This window comes from Myiozetetes cayanensis, unplaced genomic scaffold (genome assembly GCF_022539395.1).
Source record: "Myiozetetes cayanensis isolate MyiCay16 unplaced genomic scaffold, myiCay2020 scf9, whole genome shotgun sequence".
NCBI lineage: Eukaryota > Metazoa > Chordata > Aves > Passeriformes > Tyrannidae > Myiozetetes > Myiozetetes cayanensis.
The window spans coordinates 6,761,625-6,776,215 of NW_026088185.1; the positions used below are offsets into that span (position 1 = coordinate 6,761,625).

Sequence of the window (14,591 nt, forward strand, 5' to 3'; positions counted from 1 at the left end):
GGCCAGGCTATAATACACAACAGTCACGGAAGCGACGGCTTCCTGCCCCAAGCGCGGCATTGGGGAAGCTGCACAGTCATTATCATTTCGATGAGAGAATTATTTAGGTGACTTGGTAAGGTAAGGGCCAATGACACACATCCTGAAGGTGTGCATTCTCAGAGCTTTTCCCGTCTGAAAAGGCCAGGGGTTCATTGTTCGCCTGGCAGCCCCAAGAAACAGCCAACAAAGACAGGAAGTTATGCTGCTTTTTTTGAGTGACAAATGACTATGTTGACTTGCCACATAGTTACATGTGTAAGAGTTTTCCATCTATACAAAGCACCCCTTAATTCCAATGTACGCAAAATTACCTGTTTCTAAGACTAGTAATCAAAGTTAGTATCGTATTTTTTGTGGAGGACTGAAGTGTTAGTTTGCCAGCACCAAGCCACACTCCAAAAAGCTCTCTGATCCCACTGCCAGAGTAGCTTTAAAACACAAGTCTGCCCAACTAAATTACACCTGCTCACTGTATACAACCACTATTACGTGCTTCTGCAATGACTATTCTCAGGCTGATTTAAACTTCTTGCCAATGTGCTTAAGATACAGCCAGCCAGTCACTTTGGGGGCCAGCATAACTTTTCATGATGGATGCTGTGCCATTCCAGTATTCTTCACACAAAGGCTTTTCCTCAGATATTATACAACTGTTCATTCTTTATCAGACAAAAATCTGACAAGGTCTGTTGCACTTCTACACAATTTAAAGTCTATTTAGACAAGCAACACCTGATTTGCAATAGTCCTGACCAACATAGCTACCAGGTAGAACTAACAGCTAACCCATGGCAATGTTTTTCCCACCTCTACTTGAGCAACAAGTGACCTAAACCGGTGAGTTTCAGGAGCTCACATAGGAGTTATCACATGCTATTTAGCATTGAAACAAGAGAGTCTATAATGACTTCTATGCTTAGAGGTCAAACCAGCATAATTATCTGACATATTTTGCATCTGAGATATAAATACAAACACACTTTGCACCACTTACTCATATGATAATGAGCCTGTGAATCACATAAAGCTCGGTCAGTCCACATCCTGCTTTACTCCTCACCTTTCTCTTAAATGCAAATTACTAATAAAAGGCAGCAGGTTGATGAACCTTAGTCTACACGTAAACTTAAGGCTTCCCTGCTAATACCCACGTACCAGCGCCGCTGGCTTGACAGACCATCACCATAACAGCTCCTCTCCTTTCAGTGCAGGGACAGTGGCGAGCCCCAGTGACAGCTCGTGTCGAGGGATGACTAACCCGTCCACCACCATTTGATGGTCACCCCGGGCTGTTCTGTCACTTCGTTTAGAAAGCATTTTACAGGTTCTGCTGGCACGACTGGTCCCGGAGCAGATCGTGCAGCAAGCAGCTCACGTTTGGGTCAATGATTTCCCAAAGCGAGCCCCGGCCGGCCCCGGCCACCGCGTGGAGTGCGGGGCTGCCCCGCTGCCCGAGCCTCCGCAGCCCCCGGCCTTACCTGCTGCTGGGCGGCCGGGCTGAGGCAGTCGGCGGCCGCCTCCATGGCTCCCGCTGTGCCGCTGCCGCCGCCTGTCCCCGCCGGGACCCGCCCGGCACGGCCCGGGGGCGGAGCGGGGAGCGTGGGCTGAGCTGCCCGGCCGGGGCCGGACCGAGCGCTCCTGCGGCTACACCTGCCGCCGCTGCCGCCGCTGCCGCCGGGCATGGCTGCGAAACCCCCACGGAACCCACCACGGAAAGCGCCCCCTGGAGCGGCTGCAAGCCTCACCGCCTCCCTTTCGTGCCCGAGGAAGATAAACACCCCCAGAACATCCCAACAACCCGGCGTACGCCCGCCCTCCAGGCTGCATATCCGCGCAGCTCCCAGCGCGCTGGCAGATAACACGATGGATAGATGCTTATAAATATACATTCGCACCAAGCGGCGTTTGCGTGGCAGAAATAAACCGCCTAATTGCTGTTAATTGCTGCAATTATATCGGTATGGTAGGTTGGGTTGTGTACGACTGGCCTTAAAACAAGCTATCCACGCTGGATTAGCTGGTGTTGGTTTTATTCTGTAAGAAATGGCGTTACACGCTAAGCAAGAATAATAATTTTAAAAAGCATCTATTCGAGGTCTGTCCATATTGCAGAAGCACAAACATGAATAGTGGCTGGTCAAAAAAAGGACATCCTGCATTTCAAAAGGTCTCTTGTGATGAGCTGGATGAGCCAAAACCACAGAAGGATTAGAGGACACAAATGGTTTTAAATGGCACTAAATGGGACAATACCTCAAGAACAATTCACGGCACTGTCAGAGCAGAATCTTGCCTCCAGAGAAATTAGTGCCATCTTTTGATTCCACCCGATTTCATTTCAAACCATGTCTCAATTCCCTCTGACTACAACCCAAGCGCACACACCTATCCCCCTCCCAGAGGTCAGGGAGGAAACCATCAGGGCAGGGAGAACTGCCGAAGTTTAAACAGCTCGTTTTATCCGTTCCCATTCTGCAGCAGCAACAACGGAGCACATGGAGAGTCATCTCTTCCTGGCACCGGATTTTCTCCGGCAAGCAAAACAGGTTTCTCCTTAGCAACTCGGCCTGCACTCTCCTCCCCGCTCAGCCAGCACAGGTCGGCGAGCCCTGCAAAGCTCCACCCAGCAACTGAGCTCAGTTTTTCCATGAGCTGCCAACCCAGTACAAGGAATCTGGTCCCTCAGGCTGGCAGTGTTTTAGCCAATTTGGAAGCGCTGGCACTATTTGACATTTGGGGGCAATGCTTCAGCTGGTTTCACTGGTAGTCCCTGGACTCCAGCCATAGCCTACTGTCCCTGGAAAGGCCAGACATACTTATCTTAAATAAAAAGGATTAGGGATGTCTTACTTGCACCCTGGCCCTGAGAGAAACCCTGATTAAGTCAGGTGAAGCTTTACACTTGCCAAACAGACTGGTTTTACACAAGTCATAGAACCACAGAATGATTTGCGTTAGAAGGGACCTGAAGGTTATCCAGTTCCACACCCCTGCCATGGGCAGGGACACCTGCCACTGGACCAGGCTGTAATCATAATGTTTCCTAGACTGTGGCTCAGCTCCTGTAGTCACAGAACTGTGTGCACTTGCTTTTCATTTAGCTGTGTCTGAAGGATCCAGTGGAATCTTGAGCACCAGGAGGTGCCTGGTCTTGAACATCCAGCTACATCCAGCCTGGCCTTGAACACTTCCAGGGATGGGGCAGCCACAGCTTCTCCAGGCAACCTGTGTCAGGGCCTCACCACCTTCACAGGGAAGAATTTCTTCCTTATACCCAATTTAACTTGGTCCTCTGTCAGTGTGAAGCCACTCCCCCTTGTCCTGTCATTCCAGGTCCTTGTAAAAAGTCTCCATCATTCCTATAAGCCTCCTTTAAGTACCAAATAGTGCAATAATGTCTCCAAAGTCATATCTTTCATTAAACTCCCTGTTGAGTCTACAAGTTATTTTATCCTTCACTACCAGGTAAAGGAACCAACTTTGCTTTAAAAAATAAGTGTCCAATGACTTAAATCCACTTCAGTATGTGTATAAAAATAAAGAAACCAATAGATATAGAAATAATGCTTTCTGTGAAGCACCTTTAATTTAAATCTACATTTAAGAAACACTCAATTCATCCCCTGGTATTGCTTACACTTAAAGCAGGAACCAGGCCAACGTAACACCAACAGGAAACGCTCTCCTTTCCAGGTGGTATAACCTTCAGCCCTAAGCCCATTATTTAAGGCTGATAAAGTTCTCAGTCTGCTGTGCTTCCTTATCCTCCATCAGCAGGAGCAAAGACCAACAGAGATCTGCGGCACCTGAAGGCAGGCCATGGCCTACCCTGCAGCGGTGCTTCCTATCCCAGCTGGCTGGCTTGCCTGGAGATGCTTCCCGAGTGCTGGCAACATTTCTGCTGTGCCCTGCCATGCCAAGCAGGTCTGTCTTCTGTGAACGGCCCCGAGTTCAAGAGAAGTTATGCCTAATTTGCAGAGACTGCTCAGCATTTTGGTGCAGTGAAGTTTGATTTTGGGATTCCTGCAATGCTTGGTGCTCAGCTGTGAGGAAGGCACTTCTGGACTACGGCGGCTCACCTCAAGGTAGCACAGACCAGGCACTGGAGTTAATTCTTTAGGAAAAATACATATTGCCTTGTATGTAGAAGCTCTAACAGAGGAAAGTGATGTGAACTGTGTGAATCTGAAGCATCATAAAAACTGAGTGTGACAAAATATGAATATTTTCATCTTAGCTTAAAATAGAAAACTCATTTTGGGTTTTCTTGGTTAACGAGAATTAAGCTCCCCTTACATTCACTGGCAAATCTGTACAGTTTTTGTACTGTCACTTGGAAAATACACTGGCTTTACAAGGCATAAATCATCCCCACACACTTTTTCCCCGTTTACTTTCCAAGTCCATGTACAAGCAAAGATGTTTGGTTTTATTTGGTTTACTTGAGGAAGCACTTCGTACATACCTCAGGATAAACTCAAACAAACAAGCGTGCTATGGACCTGCTGGGTAGGAACTGAAGGATAAAGAGGTCTTTTAAATGCTAGCAAACTTCTATTTTTCAGTAATACAGAGCTGACAGCACTGTGAACACACACTTCAGCATCTTATGATTGATTTTATGTGAAGTGAGGCTCGGAATTCCAACCAGGTCCTGACAAATTCCCCAACAACATGAATTCTCTGTACACCCACATACACACTCTCTCTTCCTCAGCCCTCCTGGTGTTCAACACTCCACTGGATCCTTCAGACACAGCTAAATAAAAAGCAAGTGTACACAGTTCCTGACTACAGCAGCTGAGCTACAATCTAGGAAGCCAGTGATGCATCTTACTTGACTGCTTGCCAAGGGTATTTAGCATCATTAAGCTGATAGCAGAGAGCTCTCTCAAACTCCTTGCCCTGGAGGTGCAAGGGACACTCACATCACCTGGAGGATGTTGGTTGAAAGTGGGTATTAGTCTTACCTTTTTTTTTTTTACCCCCCTCAGAAATGCTGCGCCCATCTCATCATACGTCCCTCCTATTCAGAAAGAAAGCCAAAGCATCTGAAGCTCTGCTAAATATCATGATATTTATTTACTTATTCAGCACTGTCAGACAGTTCTTGTGCATTTCCCCCTCTGAAATAGGACACTGGAAGAGTGCCATTAATTCCAGGACATATCTAAGCAGGAAGAATATTAATTGTGGAAATATGCATTGCATCTACAAAAATGCTAAAGCGAGCCTAAGAAAAACAGATAATGGGAGTCTTGGGGCAGGGGCAGGCAGGGGGGGAGAGTCATCTGACATTTTCAGAAACCTGGTAGCATAACTGTGAGTTCATCTTGGGTATGTCTAAGCAGGAAAAAAAAAGAAAGTTACTGCACTTAGGACAGCAGCTCTGATTCCAATGCCACAGACCCTTTATCTCCCCAGGGAGAACACACCTTTCCTTTGCAAACACACACACACACACACACACACAAAATGCACATGTGCACCCAGCACAGTGCATTCCTCCACAAATGCTAGCCTAAATCCTAAAAAATCAGTTTTCCAGAACTGCAGTTTACCCACAACTACCAAGGAGCTGCGTCAAAAGGAAGAGGGGAAGATCATACAGTCATTCTCCAAGTATGTTACTATCACTAATAACAAATTCCAAGGAAGCCTGGCCCACAGCACAGCTCACTCAATTGCTTGTTTTTGTCTTCAGGGTGCAAGAGGTAGTTTAAGAGGCATGGAAGCAGGATTCAAGTAGGAATAAAGTAGGCAAAACCTTTACCAGGTTTAAACACTGAAAAAACCTGCACCTTTGATCAGTCTGGCTCCAGACTGGCCCATCTCAGTATTAATTTACAAGCAATACAGCAGCCACCTCCCAACACTATCCATCACCTATGCATATAACTCAGCTTACATCATATATATAAAAATGAAATTCTGTTGTCCATTTCCTTTACTCTCTTGAAGTACATAGCTTTTGGTGGACTTATCAATGTTAGATTATTGGGTGGATTCAATCTCAAAGGTCTACCTACCTGATTTAATGATTCTTAGAATTTTGGTAATGACCCTCCATATCACATTTACTGCTGCCTTTCCAAACAGTGGAAACAGACAAAGCAAGCCTCATTTTGTGGAGAGCAAAAAAAAAAAAAAAAAAAAGAAGCTGAAAAATACTTTATATTAGAAGAAATATTTGGTTACTCTAGGTTTTTTTTCAGTAAGGTTCAAAATTCTCCTAAGGTTCTAGAAAGTCTATAAAAATCTATGGAGTAACACCCATCTGAAGTCATGCAGACAGGAAAAACGAAGTATGCATCTCTCACTTCATCATCCCTGCCTGCTATGGGCATCCTGGCACCTTTGCAGCTCAGCTGGCAAAGGTAACAAAACCTCCTTGTAACCTGTAACCAAGGCAATGAGCTCGAGTAAACACAACTAAGTGCTTCTTAGGAAAACAATGTCCGGTTCTCAGCACCAAAATGCACTGCCAGTATCAACAGATTATCTTCTAGTGAGGCTGGAAGGGAGGAGGAGGAAGGAAACTGCTGGACCAGGCGCAAGTGCCACATCACAGTCACATGGACTTGGGCAGGGAAGTTGGAAGGCTCTTGAGCAGCCTATACATGGCATGTCTGTCAGCTCAGGGAATCCCTTCAGCTTCAAAACTCAAAAGCAATGCTTGTCATCAACATTTGGAAATCAAATATATTAATGCCTCGCTACTGTTGGAAAGCTTCAGAAATTTGAAATGTGGGTGTATGAAAAGTTAGTGATCTTCTTGTTTTAGAAGAGAGATTCAAGAATAGTTCCCACAAGCCAATAAAAATTCCTGACCTAGTCAATGTTTTCCATTCCTTTGCTTAATAAATGGAAAAAAAAAATCAGAGCAGAAAAAAAAAAAAGAGTTTTGGTTGGGAACATCTCACAGAACCTGAGTATACAGACATCTGTATGAAAAAAAAACAAACACAAAAGTGATCCAGTAAGAGACTTTCCTTGTAGAAAAGGGCTTCTCTGTTGGTGTATCCACAACACGAGGCTTTGCCATCTCCCAGGCTCTACCTCCAACCTAATCAGCTTTACAGAGCTGGAAGCTGCATTAACCATTTCCACCACAACTGTAAATCCTGTAATTTGGAAAACCAACAGTAATTCCAAAAAATACCATGCAGAAGGACTGAGGTTCTGTACTCCATCAGGGTCCTACCTCATCAGGGACATTAAGTGGGGGAAACACATGGAGCATTTGAAAACTCCGGGAGTGCCATGGTTAACTCACCAAGCTCTCCAACTCAACATGCAAAAAAAGGCAATCAACATCCAATTCACAGTAAAAATCAAGTCCAAAAAGTCTTACAGCTAAACATAATTACGGTTTCAATCCAAATATTTGACTGTGTACACGAGAGAGAATTAACTAGTATGGCATCTTAAATTTACCTTCAGATCCTCAGCAAACACTGAAGAATCTCATTATCAAACATCATAGCAAAAAAATTGACAGTTCCCTTTGAGAAGTGTCCAATTTTCCCATACAAAGGGGATAATAAGGACACCTACAAAGGAAACCTGACCAAAAGAACTGTTGTGGTGTTTCCTGTGACCACCCTAACTGCAACATATTTTTCTGAGTTGGACACACTCACACCCTGCAATCCTAAAAGACTGAATCTGGTGGGAGATTAAAGTATAATTTTTTTCAGGGAAAGCTTTTCTTGCAAGGGCATTCCAAGAGTGATTTCTGGTTTTGTTTTTAAAGTTTCTCAGAATACCAGAGCTCTGTTTTTCTCTTTCCATTAATACCCAACCACCAGGAGCAGGGAGTTGGAACAGGCTCCCCTCTGACATCCTGATGGTGCTGTTGCAAGTTATCTGTTTTTAAGGGGTCAGCATTCTTGGTCCTCTTGCTTAAGATTTTAAGCCAAAAACTGGGAAGAGGAGGAGGGAAAGACACCCACGACTAATGAGGAATTTATACATGAACACTGTCCACTTTGGAGAAACATTTGCTTATGTGTTTGAGAGGAAACCCATCTCAGAGATCTAATTTAAGCATGTGACCAGAGGCTGGAAAGTCTTGTTGACACAGACCTTTTTTCCCCCCCAATAAAGGAGGAGAATGTTTATTCTGCAGTGAACAGCATGTACAGCTCTACAGTGCAAGAGACAATTAAGGAGTTGCATCCTACCTCATAAATTACATTGCCATGGAGTCACAAGGGCCCTGCTGCTAAAAATACAGTCTAAACAATAACTGAGCTCCATCATGAGCTTGCATGGATTACCAAAGTAAATCCTGACACAAGGAATTGATCTTAAAACACCTCTTAAAACTGAAGTATCCTGTAATCATTTCCACAGATCTTAGAGTGCTTTAGAGGCATTTATTATCTTAATAAATGTTTTTGTTAGGGGTTTTTTTTGTTATTGTTGTTGTTTTGGTTGGTTGGCTGTTGGAGGTTTTTTCCCCCTCCCCTTGGGGCTTAAGTGACACTGTTGTAAAATTTACTGATTATTCAGGAAGGTTATACAGTCCCTTTCCCTCTGCTACCTGGTCACGTACATTCTCTCACACACACCCTTGCTGACAGCTTCTCCAGTGGCTTGCACTGCTGTGGTATCTGCTGCAGTGTTGGGTTCCCCTGCATACTGAGGCACTGATTTAGCTGCCACTGGCTTAGCTGCAAACTGGATTCCACTTTCAGATGCACTGGACTCATGATAGGAGGGAAAGGAAAAAATGCTCAAAGCATGTCCTTCTATTCAAACAAACCCTCTCCATGAGAAAGCTCTAGAGACCTCAAAGCAGCTTCAGGGACAAGATTAAGAAGAAAATTACAGAATTCTACAATAAATCAGTTCTGTAGAATTCTATAAAAAAAAAGATTTTCATAAGTAGCTCCAGAGCCTGGAGAACAGGAAGCTCACTGTATAAAGAGGGTGCACCACTTCCACTGCTATTTAGCAATTAATAACTTGTCCTGTTTTCATACCCTGACAAAGCAAAATAGGGATGAAAGCACAATTCCAGCATAGGGTGATGGCAAGCAGCTCTGCAGCAGTGTTACAGTTTTAAACCCCTACCAACTTTGTGTAGGTGATGTATTTGTCAGAGGACCAACAAAGTATCACCTAACCACATTTACTCTTCCTCAATTGGCATTTTCTCTCAGAATAGCTCTAGTCAGTAAGTGGTTGCTCCCACAAGAGAAGAATTTGGATACTCCTTTACAGCTGTTACCTCCAAGAGCAAACCCACATGTTTTATACACCCTGTGCAATACTGCACTCATGTATTTTAGATCAAGACTGTTACTCATGTAAAATAGTTTTGAGGGAGTCCTGGCTTTGGAAACAGCTGGATCACTCATACCAATAATTAATCAGAAATCCTATCTAGAAGGAGAAAAATAAACAAAACCCACTTGACAGTATTAGCAAATATGGACTGGAATTTCACAAGGAAAGCATAAAAATTTCCTAGTGTTATCTTCTGAAATAGTTATTTGCATGAAGCTGCATCCAGTCTTTTCTTCCACTTGTTTTACCCAACTTCTTTATAAAAAGAGAAGCTTCTCTTTTACAGTGACACCACTGACTCTTAGTTTTCCCTCTATGGTACCAGCAGCACTTTGCAGTGACTGTTTCCCTCATTTAAAATGTAAATAAAACCGAACCTCAGAACACACAAGTAGAATGGTAGTGTTCCAGAGTGCTTTTTAAATACTGTACTTCTGTTTGATTGCAGAACAGCCTCTGTAATTAAAGTCACACAGAGTTCACTGCTGACTTTAGAGGGCTTAAAGCAATCTGGCAGAAAGAGGGTTGTATGTGGACAGCGTGTACCTAAGGGAGGTAAGAGCCTGTAAAACACACCCCAAAGTTAGTCTGTGGCATTTAGACCTCAAAAGGTTCTAAATCTTTCTTCATTACAAAATGTGTCTATCTGGCGTCCTGAATTTGCACACATACAAAATTAATTCAACCACCAGTACGTGTTACTGAAGAGCAAACACATTTGTCTTGACCATAAAGTAAGCACAATAACCCTACCTGCAATATTTCATCCTCTTTCTTTACAGCATAAAGAAATGCAGGAGGCTGCAGAGGGCTCCGGGGCTGGGCAAATGCCAACATCTCTTTGAACATGGACATAAACAGGGATTTTTATTCCTGACTGGTAAACATATTTGAAGTATAAATAAGAAGTGAAACTCAGGGACTGCTACAAGCAATGTAATCAGTAGGGATTGCATTCTGGTCCCCACTGAACTGCAACTTTCATCTGAATGAGCTGGCAACTATGGAACACAGCTCTGCACTTACAGCACATTAAAATGTAGATACAAGCTCCCAGCAAGTGCTTAAAACAATGGCCACGCTGATAGTCAAGGGAAAAGAATCCACACATTTTGAAGTAAAGGTTACTGACACTGTTCTAGGGATTAGCCAGTCTGTGACAAGAAATGATACAAAGCATTAGGAAAGGGCATAAATACAAGATTAAGTTATTTTTGTTTTCTCAAATCAAGTCCACCTCCTTTCTGGTTTAATCACTATAAAAAAAAAATCAACCAAAAGCCCACCTTTACTTGTATCATGGTAAGAACAAATACATTTACAGGTTATTAAGTATGAGTCCACCAACACCACTGGGTCTCCAGAGAGGCATGGACTTTGCATGCAGGCAAATTTCAGTTTGATATATTCTTTTAAGGCCAAGTGAAATGAAGATAAGAAGCTTCAGGTCATCCACTGAATATTCCCCAAAGCCTAGGAGACAAGATTTAATACCCATATTCCAGTTCCTGGACAGAAATAGTTCAACATGGGTTAAGTGATAGAAACTGAATGGTTTTAAATGCTGAGATAAACTGTATCATTATTCTGAAACTATGATTGGAAATTAGATCATGTGAACTGCCATTGTTTCAGTGTCACACTGATGTGGGCCCTTCCCATTTTGCAATAGGTCACACAATTTGTCTTATAAGCTTCAGTGGGAAATTTCTGAAGATTTGCATGCCAAGAACTAGTCAGTGAACTTGCACAGATCTTTGCCATCAATTAGGAGCAATTCAGAATTCCACTGCACTTCCATTTCTTGTCCAGAGAACAGAGATTATACATCCCTCTTGAGGAAAAAAAAAAAAACAAAAGTAGTGTTCTGAAATCTTCAGACAACACATTACATATAGAGATTTTATGAGAGGCGAGCAATTGAGAAAGTACAAGGAAAAAAAAAAATCTTTCCCCCAGCTATGGCATTTGTATTTGTTGAATATATAGGAGAGCACATGGGAGGTAAACAGAGCTCTTTCTTGGAATTTAATTTTCAAGAGCAACTTGCGTAACAGAGCAGCTCTCTGCAGACAAGAGCACTGGGCCATGCAGTGCAACTCAGAAGCGCTGACTACAGGAGAGGAGATGTAAGAGATCTAAATGTTGCCAGTGCAGCAGGCACTTGCTTGCCAAGTTTGCTACAGCTGATACAGGCTTCTCTCTGCTTTGACAGAGAAGTAAATCATACTAAATACTGATAGCACAGCCAGCAAGATAAGTCCTTGAAAAAAGGACTCCCTCCTGAAAAGCCTGTAACTGTCCAACTGGGCACTCCAGTCACAGGACTCATCCCACCAGGCTTCACTTTCACAAGTGATGTCAAATCTCTGGGACTGGGCCAAAGCTTTGAGCTCCTCTTGTTTGTTCCTCATGCTGTGTGCATTAGTGTAGAAACATTGCAGGTGTGGTTTATTGTAGCCAACACCTCCTGAGGCAGATTGAGGGATCCCATGAGTGCTGGTTTTCTCAAGTTTTGGCACACTATCCCACTGCCCACCACTGGCGAACCTGGTTTAGTTCCTTTCCCCCTTCCAAGCTGATTTAAAGCTCTACCGATGAACCCCACTAGCTCCTGTGCTAGAACTGCTTCTCCCCTCTGAGAAAGGTGCATCCCCTCAAGTGTCAGTAGACCAAGTCTGAAGTAGATCATCTCATGGTCAAAAACCCCAAAATTTATCCAATTACACCAACCTTGGAGCCACTCACTGACTTGATGGATCTGCCTTTTCCTACCAATATTATTCCTCATTATCAGAAGAATCAAAGGAATCACTACCTGTGCTCCTGATCCCTCAACCAATCATCTCAGGGTCCTGGAGTCTCCTCTGATTGTCCTCAGACCTCTCTTCATTATTTCATCACTGCCAGTTTGAACAACCTGTATCAGGCAGTAATCAGAGGGCCTTATTAGACTGGAGAGTTTTCCAGCCATGTCCCTTATCCGAGCCCCTGGGAGACAGGAGACTTCCCTGTCAGTTGGGTCTGGTCTACATATCAGACCCTCCATTCCCCTTAGAAGGGAGTCTCCTACTACAACTACCCTTCTTTTCCCCTTAACAGAGGAGGTCCTGATGCAGGGTACAGGTGGTTTTGTTTTAGGAGGCTCCTCTGTCCCAGAAGGACCTTCGCCCACCTCATCAGTTGTTTGGAACTTCTAATTCCAGAGCCTCACACCTGTTGTCGAAGGTGTCAGCCCTACTTGTAAGATTCTGAGGAGGAACCTTCCTCCTGGTTCGTGCAGTGACCTGCTTCCAGCCTTCATCATTAACAGACCCTTGACTGACAGTCCCTTGACTGATTGCCCCACAGGGTTCTGAGTCCACCTGCTTCTCCACTAGGATGGATGCTCGCCACTCCCGAGAGCAGAGCGCTTTAAATGGAGCCATTTAAATGTCCCTTGGTTGCTCCTGGCACTGCTCCCTCCTCTCCCAGCTGGCTGCCAAGGGATTACAGGTCATGGGGCTGCTGCACAGATTCCTAAACTCAGAAACCGCCTGTACAGCTGGATCTCACACCCTGGACTTCCCTTCATTCAGGGCCACTTGAGCCTCAGTGATTGAGGCTTTGTGTAGGTCTCACTGTGTTTAATTGTGAACTTCAAGCTTGCTCAAACTGGCCTGAACCCCACAAGAGGGAGCAGCAATCAAGCGAACAAACTTCTGTGTTTCTGAATCAGAGATAGTACTTCCACCACACAAAGCTGGATCCCCAAATCGTCATTATAAATGTTTAATTACCTAGTTACTCGGTCACTCAGGATGCGATTGAAAATCATTGGCACCTTGATATCTGTTCTTGGGATAACAAAGAGAATAAGAGACCCACATAGAAGGGATATTCCTCAATATTCCTACTAAGGATATGGTAATTCTGCCTTAAATTATTGCCATTACCAAATACATTTCAACCACCTACGTGAAGAAGCAAACCAACAAAGGCAGCAGGGGAGTGGGGATATTAAAAATTTGTGTTAAGCCTCCAGATCCCCCAGACTCTCAAATAACTCCACAAATCCTAGCTAACTTTTATTTTGTCAGTAATTCCTCTTCTGTATGCTCGTTCTCTACCCAACAATACTTTTGAAGAACTCCAACAAAACCCACAGGGTTTTTATTTTAACTACCAGCCTTTCAAAAGGTAACAGCTTCCACATTCAGCATCACTTCAACACAGGAAAAAAAAAAAAAAAAAAAAACAAACCAAACAACATTAGGAGGTTTAAAAAGGTTCACAGTGTAATTTCTTGCAGGCTCCCAACCATCCTGTTTCTAAGTGGAAGAACAGACAGCAACATGTTTTGCTGACAGTTAGATGGTTTTTAAGTAGGAGCATCTCAGAGCTCAAAGCAGAAGCTGAGGACTCAACTAAATGCTTTTTTAGAGGCAGAACCTCCTGCATCACTCTGTCTCCCACCTCCCAGCTCAGTATTTCAGGACCTATTAATAATTTATTGCCTTTTCTTAAGAGAGGGAATTGCAAAGAGAGTACATTCAGCTATAAATTGCAGTAGAGAGGGGAGACTGAAAGTTTTTGACAGAAGAATACTTTGAGGCAGAGTTTCTTTTTTTGTGTGCTTCAATGCCACCCCAGGAGGACCAACAAAGCAGAGCTGAGCAGGTCATTGTACAAAAGCCACAGCATCACTCAGCTAAAACCCATTATTAGTTCTCCTGACAGCTCCTGGAGGGCGTGTTTGGTCCTCTTGTCATCCCTGGAGTATTTTCTGTTACTGCTCTCCCTTACCAGGTTTCTCCCTCTGGGATTATCCACAGTGCCCTCAACAGGTTTTCATTATATTTGCACACTACTCACATGAAAAAGGGAGGAAGTAAGAACCTGAATTTAATTGAAGCTATGCCTTTGATCATAAAAAAAAGTGTGGATTTTACGTTCATCTGCCAATATCACAGAAACAAAAACAAAAATCCACACAAGCCATTTTTACATGTTCTGGGTTCCTCTTGTTGCAGTGTGGAGCATAGGCCTGAAAAGACCCCTGCCAGAAACAAGTCAGGGCATGTCAGAGCTAAGTTGGGACTGCTTAGACATTAAGGCTGTGCTGACCAAAAAGAAACAATAAGTCAAGTAGAACCGAGACAAGAAAAATTTGCAACTAGAGATAGGATGTAATCTGGTGGTGGGATTTAATTATACGATGTTTACAGTTAGGTAAATGGATTAATACTTGAATATAATCAAAGTGATATGTA

General features: G+C 43.7%; 1 protein-coding gene across 15 annotated transcripts in view; it reads right to left on the reverse strand.

Moving 5' to 3' along the window:
* LRRFIP1 (LRR binding FLII interacting protein 1) overlaps window positions 1–14,591 on the reverse strand; it is a 114,499-nt gene that overhangs the window by 68,942 nt on the left and 30,966 nt on the right. The window contains exon 1 of one of the 15 annotated variants that reach the window (XM_050340044.1): window positions 1,521–1,647. The exons of 13 other annotated variants lie outside the window; for them this stretch is intronic. In XM_050340044.1, coding sequence (XP_050196001.1) covers window positions 1,521–1,565 — 45 coding nt within the window. In that variant the 5' untranslated portion in view covers window positions 1,566–1,647. Of the gene's footprint in view, window positions 1–1,520; window positions 1,664–14,591 lie in introns of those variants that run through there. One more of the 15 variants, XM_050340030.1, reaches the window with a different exon arrangement.